This window comes from Halichoerus grypus, chromosome 15 (assembly GCF_964656455.1).
Source record: "Halichoerus grypus chromosome 15, mHalGry1.hap1.1, whole genome shotgun sequence".
NCBI lineage: Eukaryota > Metazoa > Chordata > Mammalia > Carnivora > Phocidae > Halichoerus > Halichoerus grypus.
The window spans coordinates 58057573-58074848 of NC_135726.1; the positions used below are offsets into that span (position 1 = coordinate 58057573).

Below are 17276 nucleotides of genomic sequence, written 5' to 3' on the forward strand. Positions count from 1 at the left end.
GCGTTCCAACCACTAGTCTGGGTGATTCTGATTTAGGAATTCTGGGATGTGGCCCAAAATTCTTCATTCCCACCAAGCACCCATGTGATCCTGCTTGAAGCTGCGGGGACACAGGCTACACTTGGGCAGCACTGTCCTAAAATGATTAATTATTAGGGGCGCCTGGGTGGCTCAGTCGTTAAGCGTCTGCCTTCAGCTCAGGTCATGATCCCAGGGTCCTGGGATCGAGCCCAGCTTCGGGCTCCCTGCTCAGCGGGAAGCCTGCTTCTCCCTCTCCCACTCCTGCTTGTGTTCCCGCTCTTGCTGTCTCTCTCTATATATCAAATAAATAAATAAATACCTTAAAAAAAAGAATAATTATCTAAAAAATAAAATGATTAATTATTAAATACTCAACCGGGCTTTTTGGAGGCTGAGACTTAGAATCTATATTTTCACTATATTCCCCAGGTGATTATTTCTCTCTCTCTCTCTCTCTTTCAGTAGTAAAATATACTTAACATCAAATTTACCCTTTTAACCATTTTGAAGTATACAATTCAATGGCTTTACGTACATTCACGATGTTCTGCAACATCACCATTCTCTAGTTCCAGAACCTCTTCATCCAAAAAGGAAACCCCATACCTATTATTAGTCCCTCCCCACCTCCCCGTCCCCAGCCCCTGGCAATCATGAATCTGCTTTCTGTGTCTATGGACTTACCTATTCTGGAAAATTCTTGGAAATGGAATCATTCCCAGGTGCCTGGGGAGGGGGTGGACTCAGTTGGTTAAGCGTCCGACTCTTGATTTCCGCTCAGGTCATGATCTCAGGGTCGTGAGATCGAGCCCCAAATGGGGTCCACACTCGTGGGGAGTAGGCTTGAGATTCTCTCCCTCTGTCCCGCACCACCCCCCCACCCTGCTGAACGCATGCTCTCTAAAATAAATAAATAAAATCTTTAAAAAAAAGAAAAAAGAAATGGAATCATTCCATAGGTGAATTTTTGTGTCTGACTCCTTTTACCTGGCATGTTTGCAAGGTCCATCTATGTTATAACATGTGTCCAAGTTTCAGGCCTTCTCTGGGGTGCCCCTTGCTATGCCATCTGAGATTGAGAACCCGCTGGATGCTATCTGGGCACCACAGCCCAGAGTTTGAGAGTAAACCTGGTGTCTGATGGCCTGTTCAATCCCCTCTGTAAGCCTCACTTTGCTCATCTGTACAATGGGGGTCACAACAGCCCATTCCCCGCAGGGCTATTTGCAAAATCACTGGCTTGTGCTAAGAGCTCAATAACTGTTAGGCATTGTCGTTATTCCATCTGGTGGATTTGCTCTAAGTGATCCAACCAATCTTCTATTGTTGGACATTAAGGCTCTTTCTATTTTTCTGTGTTTTAAACAACACTGAGGCAAACATCTTTATATATAAATATCTTAACACTTGGCAGTTATTTCCTTCAAATAAAACCCTGGCAGTGGAATTGGCAGGTCAATTTTTTTTTCCCCAAGATTTTATTTATTTATTTGAGGGACAGTGAGAGAAGAGAGCAAGAGAGAGAGTGCACGAGCCGGGGGAGGGGCAGAGAAGCAGACTCCACGCTGAGCAGGGAGCCTGAGGTGGGACTCTGGGATCATAACCTGAGCCACCCAGGCACCCGGCAGGTCAAATTTTTATTCATATTAAGAAATCTTTTGACGCATAGAAAAACAACAGATAGTGAATATAGCGAACTCATGATTTCCACCTCTGGGCTTACAAAAAAAAAAAAAAAAAGTGCAAATATCAATGTCCTGTGTGGCTTCCTGATTGCATTCCTTCCGTCCCACCTGCAGGGGTCACCGGTAGGGCCTTGCCCCTACTTTTGTCACGCCAATGCATGTTTATACACATTTAAGACATGCATCCACACACAACCCTTGTGTTCTGTGCTTTAAAACTTCCCGCACTCAACTATGCAGACTTCCACAACCAGCAACATGCTTTGCGGTTGTCCAGGTTGATATCCGGAGTGCTGGTTCATTCCCTTTCACTGCTGTATGGTGTTCCCCTGTGTGAATATGTCACGATCCATTTATCCATTCTTCATGTGATGGACATTTAAGCCGTTTCCAGTTTTTTGTTTTTTGTTTTTTCATCACTGCAAACACTGTTGGGAGCTTATCTTTCTGCTCACATTTGCGAGTGTTTCTCGAGGGTGTACATAAGGAATGAGCTTCTAAGATTCAGACATACTGATAGGACTTTGGACTTTGCCAGAGAGCTCAGTTTTTGGAGTCCTCTCTGCTTGCTGGCCTTTGCTCTCCTCTGGAGCTGTGGCCATCCTTACTGGGGGGCTGTAGAGGGTACCTTGGTTGGGGAGAGCAGTCTCAGAGTGGGGGTAGTCCCAGCTGGGGAAGGAACAGCATAAACAGAGATGGGGGTGGGGATGCTGGAAGCGCTATTGAAGACACCCAGGAGGGTGTTAAGGAGAAACCCTCAGAGAGGGACCAGTGTGGTCCTTGTTTTACAAACGCGAATCTGAGGGCCAGAGAGGGCAAGCCACTTCCCACCGTCCACAGAGCGACGCAGAAACTGTCCGCTTCATCCTCACTGGCTGGTCATTCATTCATTCATTCATTCAGTACACATTAAGGAAGCACCTACTCCGTGCCAGGCATTGTTCGAAGCGCACCGTGATACACAGCACTGAGCAAAACAAAGACCGCCTGCTCCAAGCGCGGAGCTTATTATTCTGGGCGTAATTATGACGAATTGCTAATTATGGATGCCTCCAGGATTGGAGCAGGTTGGTGATCCCAACTGGGGGAGGGGCTTCCCCGTGGGAGCCTTCTCCAAAGGCCCCGCTTCCCGGGCTCCTCCTTTGCGACCCGTTCACCCGCAGAGCTCCCGTGGGTGCTCCCGAAATTAACCGGGGTACGTGGGGCGGAGAAGGTGGTCGAGCAGAGAGGAAGAGCGAGGCGCCCTTTGTAGCTGGGCAGGACTGTCAATAAACTTTTGTCTCCTTGGCAACGGCAGGCCGGGCGGGGTCGACGGAGGCGCCCGCGCACCCACCCCTAGCGCCCGCCCCAGCTTTCTCCCCGCGGTTCGCGAAGGTTTCACCGGAGAAAGAGAATGGGCCAGTCGCGACTCTACGGTGACGGGCGGAGGCCTTAGCCTATGGAAGGACGAGCCGTCCCAGGGCCAGCCAATCACGCGCGCGCTGTGGAGCCGGCAGAGCCCGCCCCCTTTCCACTTGGACCCGAATAACCTGACCCAAACCCGAGTTTAGCCTGGAGCCTCGACGCTCTCGGCCAATGAGGGCGTCGACTCCGAGCAGTGGGCGGGGCAAGTCTCCATGGCAGCGGTGGAATGACAGCAACAGGAGCCATTAGCCGCAGTCGGCGGCGCTTGGCAGCGGCGCGGGCGGAGCGGGGTTTCGTAGGGGCACGGACGGGAGGGCAGGCGGGGAGGGGCCGAGCGGGACTCGGCCAATGGGAGCGGCGTGAGCGCCGCAGCCACTGAGGAGTGGCGGCGGCTTCGGCCAATGGGAGCTCCCTATGGCCGCGGCGGGGCGGGCTCGGCGGCGCAGACGGGAGGCGCGGCGACCGTGTCTGACGAGAGCTGGAGCAGGCAGTGGGAGGTGGTGGCGGCGGCGGCGCGGGTGCCTGAGGAGGAGGAGGAGGAGGAGAAGCGGGTGAGGGGCGGCGCGGGGCCCGACCTCTGAGCCCCCTCTCGGCCCCCAGCCCGCGCCGCCTTGGCTCCCGGTCGCCCCCAGCCCCGACCGTCCCCCGCCCCGCCCGGCCCCTCCTCGTGTGCAGGCGCCCACGTCTCCCGGCCCTTCGGCGGGCCTCAGGCTGCCCCGGGCGCCCAGCCCCTTCCCTGTGCTTCCTCACCCAGGCCCCTCCCCGCACTCCCGGGCCTGAGCGGACCCCTCGGGTCGCCCTCTGACTCTCTACTCCCCTCCCTGGACCTCAGGCCCTTGCCCTGCACTCTCGCTGCCTGCCAGGCCCCTGTCCGCTTCCCCAGTGTCGCCCCGCGGACCTCAGCCCCCGCTCCTGGACCCTCAGTGCCTGCCCAGGTCCCTACCTGGACCCCAGGCTCGCTCCTCCCTGCACGCGCAGGACTTGCCCCTTCTCTGCCTCTCCAAGCCCGGCTATGGACCCCTAGGCCCCCCTCCACCTCCTCAGGACCTACCGTCGAGCCCAGGTCTCCACTCTGGCTTCGGTGGGGTCATCCCTGACCCCCAGGCCTTCCGCCGCGCTCTGTGTCCAGCAGGCACCCCCGGCCCCTCTTCTCCCTGCCCCAGCTCCGCTCTGTGCATTTTGTCTTTGCCCACATGCCTCTCCGCAGCTTCCGCTCTGTCCCGGCGCCCTCTCGCAGCGCCCCCTCTTTATCCCCAGCCTTCCTGTCTTTTCTAGAACCCCTTTCCCCCCAGCTCTAGCTGCTGATCCGTCTTCTGCTCCCCCTTGCCTGCCATCCCCCATGGACTCTCCCTGAAGCACCAAGGTCTGGATGCCCAGCAGGCCCTCCGTAGTCAGGGTTAGGGGTCTTGTTTTGTTTCCTTTTGCTAATTCCCTTCTTTCTCCCCTTTTTATAGACCTGTTCTGCTTCTCCATATCATTCCCTTTCTCTCCCCTCTTCCCCGCTTTGTCCTCTGAGCCCCCCCTCCCCCAGAATCCTTGGAGAGGGAGCAGGTGCTGGGATCCGTCCTCTGCTCTCCCTCCCCTCACCCCCCTCCAGGCTGCCTGGGGCTTCACCCAGAGCCTCCTGATGATTCCCAAGGGCTGCTTGGGGGGTTGGGGAGGATGGGAGGGACAGGAGGGAGGTGGAGGCTGAGGCCAACAAGCATGGGGGTGGGTGGAGGAACAGTCAGTCCTAGCGGGTGGGAAGCCTTGGATTTTTCCTTGGTGAGGGCTGGAGGTGGAGATGGATTCCCCCGACTCCCACCTCCTGCAGGGCTAAGCCTTTAGGGTTATCCCTGACTGCCAATTAATCAGCCTTGCCTGGGCCAGTAGGGACTGTGCGTGCGCGCCGGTGTGTGTGTGTGTGTGTGTGTGTGTGTGTGTGCGCGCGCGCGCGTGGGAACATGAGGGAACCTACGTGTGAGTGTGTAGGTGTGCACAGCAGGTGGTCGTGTGTGCTTGGGGGATTGGTGTCTGTGCTCCAGAGCATGAAGATCCTCATGACGATGACTGACGTTTCTTTGGGGGGCTTCCCCACTGTCGGAAGTACTTGTTGCATCCATCTTCGCTGAGAGCCCTGTGAAGTCAGCCTGCCTTTACTCCCTGGTTTGTAGATGAGACTGGAGACCGAAAGGCTTGCCAAATCCTCGGCAGCTCAGAAGCGGGAGTCCCGGGGCGCTGCCCCTGCCCCTTCATTGCGCCCTCCAGTCTGGGCCAGAGGCAGCATGGTCCGTGGGGCACCATGGGACCTGACAGAGTGACAGCCAGAGAGCTGTGTGAGAATGACGACCTTGCCACCAGCCTTGTCCTGGACCCCTACCTCGGCTTCCGCACCCATAAGATGAACGTCAGGTGAGGCGGCCTGGGACAGGGTGGACCGAGGGCTCCGCGGGGACCCCTTCCCTTCCTCCACGGCCCCTGCAGCCCCGAGTGCGGGTGGGGGCGGGGCCCGGGAAGGCCCGGAGGGAATAGGCCAAGGCCCTGGGACCCAGGCGTGCCCTCTCCCCCAGCCCCGTGCCCCCCCTGCGGCGACAGCACCACCTGCGCTCAGCGCTGGAGGCCTTCCTGAGGCAGCGGGACCTGGAGGCTGCGTACCGGGCCCTGACGCTGGGAGGCTGGATGGCCCACTACTTCCAGAGCCGGGGCCCGCGGCAGGAGGCTGCCCTCAAGACCCACGTGAGGGCGCCCTTCCCTTCCCCCACCCTCAGTCCACGTGTCCTCCCTGTCACCTCGGCCTGTCCTGGGTCCTCCACCCTGCCAGGCAGAACTTCTGGAGCCCCAGGCTCCAGACCCCTCGGTGAAGTTCCCCGCCCCGGACTCCCTAACTTCCTAGCCATTGGGACCATCTGAGACGAGGCTCAGAGAATCCAAGGAGAGGAGAGTTGGGGGTCCTCTGAGATGGAGTACAACCTCTTCATTTGACAGATGAAGAAACTGAGCCCCCAAGAGGGGAAGTGAGTCCCCCAAGACCACACAGCAAGTCAGTGGCAGAGCAGGACTAGGACCCAGGAGAGAGAGGGCCGAGGACGACCCTGCCCCAGCTCCTCACCCCGCCCACCCCCTCACCTCCCCCAGATCTATCGCTACCTCCGAGCCTTCCTGCCTGAAAGCGGCTTTACCATCCTGCCGTGTACACGCTATTCCATGGAGACAAATGGAGCCAAGATCGTGTCTACCAGAGCTTGGTAAGAGGGCGGAGCTCACAGACCCTCCTCGCCTACAGCAGCCCTGATGGGGGATGAGAACCTGTGGGACCCCAGGGTTCCAGGGCCTGCTAAGGAAGTACCGTTTGTGCTCAGGAGGCAGGGGCAGGAGCGGCCAGTGGGGCAGGCATCCCTTGGTGCCATGGGGCCTAGCGCGCACTGCTGGGTAAGGGACAGGACAGTGAGCAGGATGGACCCTGCCGGCCGCTCACAGTGTAGACAGAAGGCAGGTGGTAGCCGAGTACACACACAGGTACTGACCTCAGTTCCTTGGTGCTTCATCAGCCACAAGGGAATTTTGAGTGTTCTTGGGAACCGGGCCTAAGCAGAGGCCCACCAGAGGGTCTGCCGAAGCATGGCGGGGGGGGCTGGGTAGCAGCTTGCGGGGAGTTACTGGGGCTCATGGGGAGTGCAGGCGAAGGAGCACTTGTGCGAGGCCCAAGGGCAGTTGGGGCTGGAGGAGGAGCCTAGGGCGAGAGGACAGCAGGAGGGGTGCCTGGGTCCACATGGTGTCCTGTCTGGGCGCCATCCTGTCCCGGAGGATGCAGGATCCAGGAAGTGCCCCAGGAAGGTGGGTGGATCTGAGAAATCTGGGAGGAGGACCACAGTGGCCAGCAGCGGCCTGCAGGAGGCCTGGTGCCCCAGCCCCCAGAGACCCCTGTCAGCCGAGACGGTGGTGGGAGGCACTGCTCACAGACCCACGGCCTGGCCTCTTGGCAGGAAGAAGAACGAGAAGCTGGAACTGCTGGTGGGCTGCATCGCGGAGCTGCGGGAGGCCGACGAGGGGCTGCTGAGGGCCGGGGAGAACGACTTCAGCATCATGTACTCCACCCGAAAACGCAGTGCGCAGCTGTGGCTGGGCCCCGCGGCCTTCATAAACCATGGTGGGGGTGGGGGCAGGGCCGGTGGGGGGGGAGGCACGGAGGGGTGGCCCCCCACTCTCCTCTGCCCAGCCCTCCACTCACCTGAGTCTCTTCTCTCCCCCGCCCTCTCCTTGATGCTCCAGACTGCAAACCCAACTGCAAGGTGAGACTTGGGCCCCCCACCAGGAGTGGGCATGGGGGAACAAGGGGGCCCCGGGGAGGGGCATTTGGGTCAGTGACTAGCCAGAAAGTGCCCAGAGTCCCCCACCCCGGCCACAGCCCAGTTTGTGCCTGCAGCTATCAGAGTCTATCAGAGAGTTTGGGGGGGGGGGGGCTCGGCCAGGGTCATGGCTGTGCCACTTGGAGGGGGGAATGTGGTGATGGGGAGACAGAAAGTGCCCCTGCACCTGGAGCCCCAGGCCTGACGTGGAGATGCCCCCTGGCCACAGCAGGAGGCAGGGGGGCCAGGTGGCAGGACCCTGCCAATCCGTGCCACCCAGGTGGGGCCAGGGGGAGCCCCAGAGCACGAGGCTCTGGGAGGCTGGGCCTCCAGGCAGAGGGAGTGAGCTGGGGAAGCAGCGTTTTGGGGGGACCACTGTGTGTTTTGTGTGGAGTGTGAGAAAGCTGTCTGGGGAAGTGCACATCCTGCCAAGTGTGGAGCCCTGAGGTGTGGTGGGGGTTCGGCACTGGGGCTCCGGGGTTAGAACTGGTTCGAGTCCTGGCTCCAGCAGCCCCCAGCCGCATTCACTCCTCTCCACTGGCCTCCTGCTACGGAGGTGAAGCACATACCCATGGTTCCTGTGCTCTGTGATTGCAGGCCCGTGACGTGGCTTTGGGGGTGGGAAACGTGCAGGGTAGGACAGAAAACAAGGCCCTGTCGTGAGGTGGGTGGCAGCCACCTGAGGGCCCAGGAGCCAGGCACCATGTGGAGCAGGGAGGCTGCCCACAAGTCCCGCCAGAGCCAGGCGCTGAAGGAGGACTAGGATTTTCCTAGGTGTTAAAAGGAAAACCGAGGCGTGTCAGGGCATCCCAGACGGATGTGTCTCAGTGGAGGGCCTCCTGGAGAGGGGCCCGGCATGGTGACTCTGGCCTCGCGTGCCACAGAGGAGCTCATGTCTGCCATGGACGTTCCTCCTGGGTGAATAATGGGGCTGGGTTTTGAGATGGCCTGGCAGCTGAGGAGCTGGAGGCTTGGCAGGAAGGAGAGGGGCCAGAGGCTGGCGTGTGACCTGCTGTGTAACTGGGTGAGAGTCCGGGGGAATAGAGAGGACAAAGACGCGAGACCCTGCACACAGAGGCTCCAGCCAGCTGGCCTGGGATCAGGCAGGCGGTGGTGAGAGCCACCCCTACCTACGTGTGTGCCAGCTGGAGTGCAGGGACCCACGGGAGTCCCACTCCTCCCGGGGGTGGGGCAGAAGGTAGGAGGCGGGGGCAGGAGTGGCCGGTGGGGCAGCCGTCCCAGACTGGAGCTGCAGAGTGGACGGGCACGGGAAGGGAGCCGGCCAGAGCTTGGACCTGGCCGCCAGGGTGCAGGCTGGTGGGGAGTGGGGGGTGGGCTGTGGCGGGTCAGAGGGGGTGGAGGAAGAGTGCAGGAGGGGGCAGGCACTGCGGGCTGCTAACACTGCCAGGGGCCAGTTAGATCATCGTCCTGCAGGGAGGGTGGAGGCCAGCAACTGGGCGGGAGGTCGGGGAGTGTGTGCAGAGAGGTGGCCTCCCGGGGGCCCAGCCCCTGCCCATCCCTGTCCCCGTCCCCGTCCCTGGGAGTGCACTTGGCCAGGCGGGGTGGAGCCCGGCAGCCCCCAGGACAGGCCGCTGAGCAGCCGGGCCCCCTGTTTGTGCCTGCACTGCCCGTCCCTGTCCCCGTCCCCGTCCCTGGGAGTGCACTTGGCCAGGTGGGGTGGAGCCCGGCAGCCCCCAGGACAGGCCGTTGAGCAGCCGGGCCCCCTGTTTACGCCTGCCCTGCCCGTCCCTGTCCCCGGTCCCTGTCCCTGGGAGTGCACTTGGCCAGGCGGGGTGGAGCCCGGCAGCCCCTAGGACAGGCCGTTGAGCAGCCGGGCCCCCTGTTTGTGCCTGCCCTGCCCGTCCCTGTCCCCGTCCCCGTCCCTGGGAGTGCACTTGGCCAGGTGGGGTGGAGCCCGGCAGCCCCCAGGACAGGCCGCTGAGCAGCCGGGCCCCCCGTTTGCGCCTGCACTGCCCGTCCCTGTCCCTGGGAGTGCACTTGGCCAGACGGGGTGGAGCCCGGCAGCCCCCAGGACAGGCCACTGAGCAGCTGGGCCCCGTTTGCGCCTGCACTGCCCGTCCCTGTCCCCGTCCCCATCCCTGGGAGTGCACTTGGCCAGGCGCCCCCAGGACAGGCCACTGAGCAGCCGGGCCCCCAGTTTGTGCCCGCAGATGGGAACGCGGCCTGTGTGAAGGTGCTCCGGGACATTGAGCCGGGGGATGAGGTGACCTGCTTCTACGGGGAGGGCTTCTTTGGTGAGAAGAATGAGCACTGTGAATGCTATACGTGTGAGAGGTGAGGCACCCGGGAGGGGTCCTGGGGAGGAGGGCAGTAGCAAGAGGGCCGCTGCGGTGAACCCGGAAGTGCTTCCTCAGGGCCCGCTCCCTTCTCTCTCCCTCCCGGCCCCCCCCAACCAGGAAAGGTGAAGGAGCCTTCCGCCTGCGGCCCCGGGCACCCCTGCCCCCTCGGCCCCTGGACAAGTACGAGCTCCGGGAGACCAAGCGGAGGCTGCAGCAGGGCCTGGATGGCGGTGGCCGGCAGGGTCCACTGGGCCCGAGGGCCTGTGCCCACCTCTCCCCGCTGCGCCGGGACCCGTTCTGTGGTGAGCCCCCCAGGCCCAAGCCCTTGTCTGTTCCCGCCACCTCCCGCCCTCGGGTCCCCGCCAGAGGCCCTGCTCACACTCCTTTCTCCCCGCTCCCCCCGGCCTCCGTAGCCACCTGCCAGCCCAGGCGCCCCCTGCCCTGCAGTGCCCGCCTTGACGCCTCGCCCCTCTGGCTCCAGTGGCTGCCTCAGCCCCAGCTCCGGGTGCGCCCCCGGAGGCGCCGGCGCCCCCAGCCCCGGCGGGCCCCAGCGGCCCCCGTTCTCCGCACCGCCCGCATCTCCTTGCACCGGTGGGGAGGCTGTGGTCCCCACTGCTGCCTGCGTGCAGAGGCCCTGGTGGCCCTGGGCCCGGCCCCCCGCGCCCACTGGGCCCCGCAGCAGGACTGGCACTGGGCCCGGCGCTACGGGCTGCCTTACGTGGTGCGTGTGGACCTGAGCCGCGTGGCCCCGGCCCCACCCGCTGCCCCTGCACCTGCCGGGACCCCAGGCCCTGCCCCCATCCCCAAGCAGGCCCTTGCCTTCGCCCCCTTCTCCCCACCCAAGCGCCTGAGGCTGGTGGTCAGCCACGGCTCCATTGACCTGGATGTCAACGGTGACGGGCCGTGATGGGCTGGACAGGGAAGGCCCCAGGCCAGGAGAGGAAGGAGTCCCTCCTCGTCCCCCCTCCCCCCGAGCCCCAAGTTCTCGGGAACTCACTGACCTCTAGAAGGAGCCGCTGGACCTCTGGGAGGGAGCTGGCCCTTGGCCCCAGCACAGTTCTGCCCGGGGCTGGGTTGGTTTGGAGACACCCAGGGATCTGACCCCTGACCCTTTGTGACTGCTGACCCCTGAGCCACCCCCACCCCAGCAGGGTGCCCTGGCCGCTGCTGCCCTCCCACCCCAACTCCAGCCTCAGGACTGCGGGAGCCGTTCCCTTCCCTTCCCACCTCCTGCCCAGGGAGCAAAGCCATAAGGGGTGGGGGCCACCCCATGGCGTCTCCCCAGAAGCCCAGGCCTCGGGAGGAGGCAGAACTGACCTGGGGTGGCACTGCCTAGAGACTGCGCTACGGAGGCGAGTGGGCTTGCTCTCAGCTCTGCGACTGTCCGAGGTGGGGGGCAGGCTGGGGGGGATGTCTGGGACACGTCCTCACCAGCCCGTGGGTCTCAGGGAGGCCGGATGCGACCTCATCTTTCTCATGGTGCTATCCCTGGTGCTACTGGGGTGTGGGGGGTCCCTCCCCTCCCCCACACCAGAATGGGGTATGTTGGGGGATTGGAAGCACTTGAACTTTTTATTTTATTAAAACCTTGTTATAAGCAGTGCCCTTTGTAGCTTTTCATTTTGATTGATGTTTTGAGGGGATGTTTGTCAGCGGGGTGAGACCCTCAGCCCTGCTGGGGAGACCAGGCCGGGGGAGGCGGCCCAGGCTTTGGGGGCCTGCGAACTTTGGAAGGGTGAAGGGTCCGCAGGATGCCCCTGAGGATGGCGGAGGACAGAGGCAAGAATCGCGTCCCCGCCGGAACCAGACTTCTGAAGAGTGCTTCTGGAGCTGTCCTCACGTGGGAGGGGACGCTCCCCGTCGTTCAGACGAGGTAACAGGTCCAGCAAGCAGAGGGACTCGCCCACGGTCACACGGGGCCGGCTGCCCCTCCGAAGTCAGCTGCCCCGCACCCTCGTCTGAGTCCTGTTGGTCGGCCCGGCTCTATGGGACCAGGGCGATGAACCTTCTCAAGCTGCTCAGGATCCAGGTCAGTGGGGACCCTGCCATCCCTCTTCATTGTCACCTCCGCCCCAGTGGTGCAGAAGAAATGCAAGAAATGCAGACAGCTAACAAGACCAGTGAGCGGCCCCGGGGAGGGGGGGGGCGGCCCGGGGGCACTGTTTTCCTCCTTGGCCCTGAGGCCTCACCCATGCCTGAGGGTCAGGTGGGGCTGGGGGAGCTGAGGACTGGATGGGGCAGGGAGGGGGGGACCACCTGAGGGGGGACCATGCAGAGCTGTAATCTTTTTACTTGAAATTCCTTTCATTTACAGAGAGCCCACTTCCTTTCAGAAGGAGAGAGTGAGAGTGTGTCTCTTCCCTGCAACTCCTACTTCCCCTGCTAGGTTTCTCCCTCCTGTTAAAGACGAGGGAGAAGAGGACGCAGAGGGATGGCGTCGTCCGTAAAGAACTGGGCCTCTACACGGACTGGCGTGCGGGCGCCTTCACCGTGGCTTCTAGGCAGGACCTGGCTTCTAGACAGGATTCTCCTCCCAGACGGCCACTGAGGGTTACAAGAACCTCCGGAAATTCTATTTTAAATGTGCGTCTGTGCGTTCTTCTCGGGGGAGAGGGTTCGAAGCCTTCATCGGATTCTCAAGAGTGTCTCGAACCCCAGAAACAAAGATCAGAAACCAATGGTCGGGGTCTCACCCTTGGCCCGGCCGCCTGGAGCCAGCTCAGTCTGTGTTGTAGGATGAGGAGCACCGGTTGTGACAAAGGTGTTTCCACACACTGCCCAATGTCCCCCTGGGGCCAAAGCCACCCCTGCTGAGAGTCACTGGGCTGGATGACAAGGGGATGGGGAGGGAAGACCTCCAGGGCAGGAACTGTGGCCCTGACGCTGCCCAGGCTTCATGACAGCGCTCCCAGGGTTCCCCCCTTTACAAATGGCCTGCGGGCACCCACCTTGCTGCCAGTTTCCGCCCTGAGCCCCGAGAAAACGGCCCCCACCACGGCAGGGAAGTGCAAGGAGCTCAAGTTGTGGCGAGTGAAGTGTCAGGACCCGGGGGCGGGGGCGGGAGCCGGGCTTGGCATCGGGAGCTCCCCCTGGTGGCTCAGGCCCAGGGGGAGGGGAGCGTGAGGGTCGGGGCAGGGCCTGGAGCCCCATCAGACCCACGGCAGCCTGAGCGAGGGCACAGGGAAGAGCTGGGCAGTGAAGGAAAGAAGGAGCTGCAGGAAACGGAATAATTGCAGCTCACAGGGCGAGGTCTGCGCTCTGCTCCCCCCTCCCCAGCTCTCTCCTTGCCTCTGGTGGCTGGGACTGCAGCAGAGCCGAGTGCCATCCAGGCCGGGCACCCCAATCCTGGGCCATGTGTCTCCTTGGGGGCGCTCTCTGACCCTTTTGCATGCACATGGCGTTGACCAGATGCCTCCGGCAGCTCCAGGCCCCTGTTGACAGGCTGGCCATCCTGGAGCTGCTGATGGAGGAGGGCAGCTGGCTATCGATCCATCACTCCCACCGTCCAGCGTGGCGTGGGGCGCCAGCATCGAACCGCCACGCTGATTCTGAGTCCCTCGAATTGCCGACACAGAGCCCCCCCCACACACACACACGCCCTGAGAACACCAGGCTAGAGGATTGTAACCCGTAACTCACAGCATCATCCTCCCCAATAGCCCTACGAAGTCCACGTGTTGTCATCACCGCATTTGGGATGAAAAGACCACGGGGCAGGGGGCTTAGGGAATTTGTCTGGGGCCACAGGGCCGGTACGCTGTGCAGCTGGGACTTGAACCGTTTCTCAGAGTTCCTCAGGCTCTGACAAAGGCAGACATCAGAGAGGAGGCTGGAGCTGGGCCGCAGGGCTTCCTGGGGGGGGGGGGGGGAGGGAGAGCAGGTGCCTCGAAGGGCAGCTGATTCTGAGAGGGAAGCACCTGGCTGAGCCTCTCTGCAGAGAGGGAGGAAGGAGCTGGCTGAGGGTCTGCAGAGACGGGAGGAGGAGGAGAGATGGCCTGAGGTCGAGGGGATGGCACTGGAGGAAGAGGGGGAGGTGGGGAAGGGGGTGGTGAGGCGAGCAGGGGTGCAGATTGGGGGGAGGGGCGGGGAACCAGGCGCGCGGCCTGGGAGGCTGCTTCCGAGGAGCTGGTAGAGGAGCAGCGGAACCGGTGTTCGGAGTTCAGGGCCTGGGAGTTTGCAGTGATGCTGGCGCAGACCCCGCCTCCGGCTCAGGCATCCGTAGGACCGTGGTGGCAGAGTGTAAAGAATGTTCCAGAATGGGGCGCCTGGGTGGCTCAGTCAGTTAAGCATCCAACTCTTGATTTCGGCTCAGGTCATGATCTCAGGGTGGTAGGATCGAGCCCCGTGCGGGGCTCCGTGGTCAGCGGGGAGTCTGCTCCCTCTCCCTCTGTCCCTCCCCCAGCTTGCACAAGCACACACTCTCTCCCCAAAATAAAATCTTAAAAAAAAAAAAAGTTCCAGAAGTGGTAGAGGGATGATGGTGGGGAGGATCCTGGGCCACAGATGGAAAGAAGGAGGACGGCTGGGAGTGGCTTCTGGGCAACGGGGTAAAGTGCACTCCGGGCACTCGTACCCTGAGTGAGGTCAAGAGGCTGGCCGGGGCTGCGCAGGTGTCAGGCCCTGTGGTCAGAGGCTACCTGGGTGACCCGACTGCCAGACACCCGTCAGCCCCACGCGGTGACTCAGAGCTGCCTTGCCTGTGTCCCTTCCTTGGTCCAGCCACACCGCCACCAGAGCAGGACAGCCCTTCCTGCAGCTCTCAGCACACCCTGCACCCTCACTTGCCCTCCTGCCTCTCAGGCTGTGGTTGGAGAGAGGGAGTCCTGGGGCAAGGTATCTGGGTGCAGCCATCCCAGCAGATGGGACGTCTGGGGTGTGCCCTGGGTGGGGTGATGAGGGCAGTGTGGAGGGGATGCAAGGGGATGGTCATCAAGGAGGGCGGGAGGAGCGAGAAGCAGAATAGAGCCAGTCCTCCCCTGAGTCCGCTCAGCCCTTCCCATCATCACACCTCTCCTGGTAATGGGACTCTACACCATCTGGGTTAAAAACTGGGGAAACTGAGGTGCACTCAGGTCAAGAGGCTTGTTCAGTTGTTATGATTAGTAATAGCCACCTTTGAACCCCGGGATTGAACAGGCCTCTTGAGACTACTTCAGGCAGAGTGTGGGTCCAGCCTGTCCCAGGAAGCATACAGCTTCAGGGAGAAACAGTGGGATCCAGTCCTCCCCCTGCTCAGGACTTAGGCCAGGCTAGAATCCCAGGGCTCTGTGCTTGTTAGAGGTCACTCCTCAGCCTTGGCCAGGGTGTGGGTGGGAGGGTTAGACAGGTGACATTTCAAGGGGCATTTGGAATCAGAATGAATCTCAGTGTTGCCACCTCTGAGGCTGGCTGAAGGCAGGCCCAGCGCCTGGATGGGGCAGGAGCAAAGAATTACCCAGACAGGAGCTCAGAGCGTCCTGGAGGAGCATCCTGGAGAAACTGACGTGACAGGTATCTGTGGACACCCACGGAGGAGACTGCTCGGGCTGGGGACGGTGCTGGAAGGCCGAGGCCAGGCGTGCAGAAGACTGTTGGGAGGGGCGCGCGGGATGAGACCGGGGTGTACTTGGAGGGAAATGGAGTCAGACAGGGGCAGGGGAGTGACGGAGAGTGGTGAAGAGCTGGGGACAGGTCCGGAGCTGGGGAGGGAGGGTTGGGGTCAGCGCTGGGGGGTACACAACCAAACAACCCCCCAGAACTTGGGAATGCAAGTCCCAAAGGAGTCTGCGGAGGTAAGAGGAGAAGATCCTGAGGGAGGAGATGAAGGGCGCACCAGGTGTGGGGATGGACAGTCAGGAGCACCCTCGTGGGCAAGTGCTGTCCTCCACGGAGCCTGGGCGGGCGGCCGCTGCCCGCTGGAGGCACTGGAACGGGGGCAGGAGGGGCTGGGCTCGATCCTGCCCTAGAGACCCGACGATCCTCCCTCCATCCCTGCCCCCTCCTCATCAGAACCAGTAGTGTTAGCTGCAGGGCACTGACACAGGAAGGACTTCTCCAGCCCCCACGCCAGATAGGAGGCAGAAATAGCAGCAACAGAGATTTATTGGTGGCTCACAGACTGGGGAGTGGATAGCCGGGGCCGGGTCTCCGCGAGACGCCAGGATGTGCGGTCAGAGCACTGATCCTTCGGAGGAGCGGCACTCAGGCCGTCAGATTTTGCCCGCGAAGGTCCCGTCCTGGATCTGTTGGGTCCAGCGCTGCACCTGGGTGGGGGGGGAGTGGCGGGAGGGGAGGCAGAGGGCGCCGGCTCAGCTACACGGGACCCTCCACCCTCGCCCCGGCCGGCCGGCCGCCGGCGCCCCCTCGGCCTGCTCACCCAGCTCATGGGGCACAGCGAGTGGAACACGCGGAAGTAATACTGGCAGGGCTGCGTGCTCTTCCCGCGGCGGTTCATTCTCTTGACGCAGCGGTGGTAGTCTGCAGGGTGGGGCCGGGCGGGCAGGCGGGGTGGCTCTGCGGCCCCACCCCGCCCCTCCCGGCCTAGCACCGCCCCTTGCTCCCGCCCCCAACGATGGTCCCACCCCCTCCGTCCCCTCGCCCTCCACGACTCAATCCCGCCCCTCCCCTCCAGGCCCCGCCCCTCCACGGCCAGACCCCGGTCTACCACGGTCGGCTCACCACCTCCAGACCAAGCCCCGCCCACTCCAAGCCAGGCCCTGCCTCTCCCTCCCTCGCCCCGCCCCTCCAGAACTCGGTCCGGGCCCTCCAGACCAGGCCCCGCCCACTCCCGGCCAGGCCCTGCCTCTCCATCCCTCGCCCCGCCCCTCCAGAACTAGGTCCCGGCCCCCCAGACCAGGCCCCGCCTACTCCCGGCAGGCTCCACCCCACCATGGTCGGCTCACCCACTCCAGACCAGGCCCCGCCCCTCCAGGACTTGGTCATGGCCCTCCAGGCCAGGCCCCGCCCACTCCCGGCCAGGCCCCGCCTCTCCCTCCCTCCAGGACTAGGTCCCGCCCCCTCCACACCAGGCCCCGCCCCTGCCGGGTAGGCCCCGCCCCTGCGGACCACGGTTCTCCCCCACCCCTTTCCACCCCAACGGTCTCCGCCGCCAAGGCGGGTCCCAGACCTTCTTCCCATTTTCAGGTGGGGTGCTCCCCTTCCTGCCTCCCCTGTCTCACCCCCTGCCCCTAAACTGGCCCGCAAGGTCTCACCCAGGAAGTTCTGGTAGCAGTTTTGGGTCTGGTTCTGGTTGGGGAAGCGCGGGTCGAAGGGCGGTGTTGACCATTTCCCCTTGGGGGGCTTCTGGGAATCAACATCCAACATCCACGGAGGCGGCAGCTCCTGCGGGGGAAGGGGGGCTCCGTGGGGCTTGGGGGCGCCCCTCGTTCCGACCCGCACCCAGCGGCTGGCCCCCACCCGAAGCCCAGCCCCTGATCCCACCCGCCCTGCCCTCACCAGAGTGATGTCAACGTGTCACTGGGTCAGCTGTGCTTGTGGCTCCGTCCAGGGGTGCCCCTCGCTTCTGAGTCTCGGGGGTCCAGTCCAGGAGAAACACGACCCCT

The 17276-nt window shown here is 62.5% G+C and overlaps 2 protein-coding genes and 1 long non-coding RNA gene across 8 annotated transcripts; 1 reads left to right on the forward strand and 2 right to left on the reverse strand.

Moving 5' to 3' along the window:
* Positions 1 to 701: 701 nt before the first annotated feature.
* On the reverse strand, positions 702 to 4719 carry LOC118538720 (uncharacterized). Its single transcript, XR_004918734.2, has 2 exons — positions 4162 to 4719; positions 702 to 3632 (listed from the first exon to the last, which is right to left on the reverse strand). It is a non-coding gene; the product is annotated as an uncharacterized LOC118538720 (long non-coding RNA).
* Positions 3567 to 11337, forward strand: KMT5C (lysine methyltransferase 5C). Of its 6 annotated transcripts, none has more exons than XM_036096891.2 (9): positions 3567 to 3661; positions 5264 to 5501; positions 5660 to 5825; positions 6225 to 6334; positions 7073 to 7236; positions 7359 to 7378; positions 9594 to 9730; positions 9811 to 10037; positions 10149 to 11337. In XM_036096891.2, exons 2-9 carry the CDS (start codon positions 5392 to 5394, stop codon positions 10640 to 10642), a joined length of 1428 nt encoding a protein of 475 aa, XP_035952784.1. In that variant the 5' UTR covers positions 3567 to 3661; positions 5264 to 5391; the 3' UTR covers positions 10643 to 11337. The 6 variants fall into 6 exon arrangements, with proteins under 6 accessions (XP_035952784.1, XP_035952785.1, XP_035952779.1 ...); XM_036096892.2 differs by having other exon boundaries at positions 9853 to 10037; XM_036096886.2 differs by having other exon boundaries at positions 9811 to 11337.
* A 4461-nt stretch (positions 11338 to 15798) lies between these two features.
* COX6B2 (cytochrome c oxidase subunit 6B2) lies at positions 15799 to 17037 on the reverse strand. Its single transcript, XM_036096794.2, has 3 exons — positions 16926 to 17037; positions 16091 to 16191; positions 15799 to 15977 (listed from the first exon to the last, which is right to left on the reverse strand). The coding sequence occupies exons 1-3, from the start codon at positions 17035 to 17037 to the stop codon at positions 15924 to 15926; spliced, it is 267 nt and encodes an 88-aa protein (XP_035952687.1). The 3' UTR covers positions 15799 to 15923.
* Positions 17038 to 17276: the final 239 nt, after the last annotated feature.

Excerpts from the sequence above, each read along its gene's own strand:
- KMT5C (XM_036096886.2), top strand. The coding sequence starts at position 5,392 with ATGGGACCTGACAGAGTGACAGCCAGAGAGCTGTGTGAGAATGACGAC. Across the intron at positions 5,502-5,659 it reads ACCCATAAGATGAACGTCAG|CCCCGTGCCCCCCCTGCGGC; the intron begins GTGAGGCGGCCT and ends CCTCTCCCCCAG. Across the intron at positions 9,731-9,810 it reads GAATGCTATACGTGTGAGAG|GGCCCGCTCCCTTCTCTCTC; the intron begins GTGAGGCACCCG and ends GTGCTTCCTCAG.
- COX6B2 (XM_036096794.2), bottom strand. The coding sequence starts at position 17,037 with ATGTTGGATGTTGATTCCCAGAAGCCCCCCAAGGGGAAATGGTCAACA. Across the intron at positions 16,192-16,925 it reads CTGCTACCAGAACTTCCTGG|ACTACCACCGCTGCGTCAAG; the intron begins GTGAGACCTTGC and ends CCCACCCTGCAG. Across the intron at positions 15,978-16,090 it reads CGCTGTGCCCCATGAGCTGG|GTGCAGCGCTGGACCCAACA; the intron begins GTGAGCAGGCCG and ends CCCCCCACCCAG.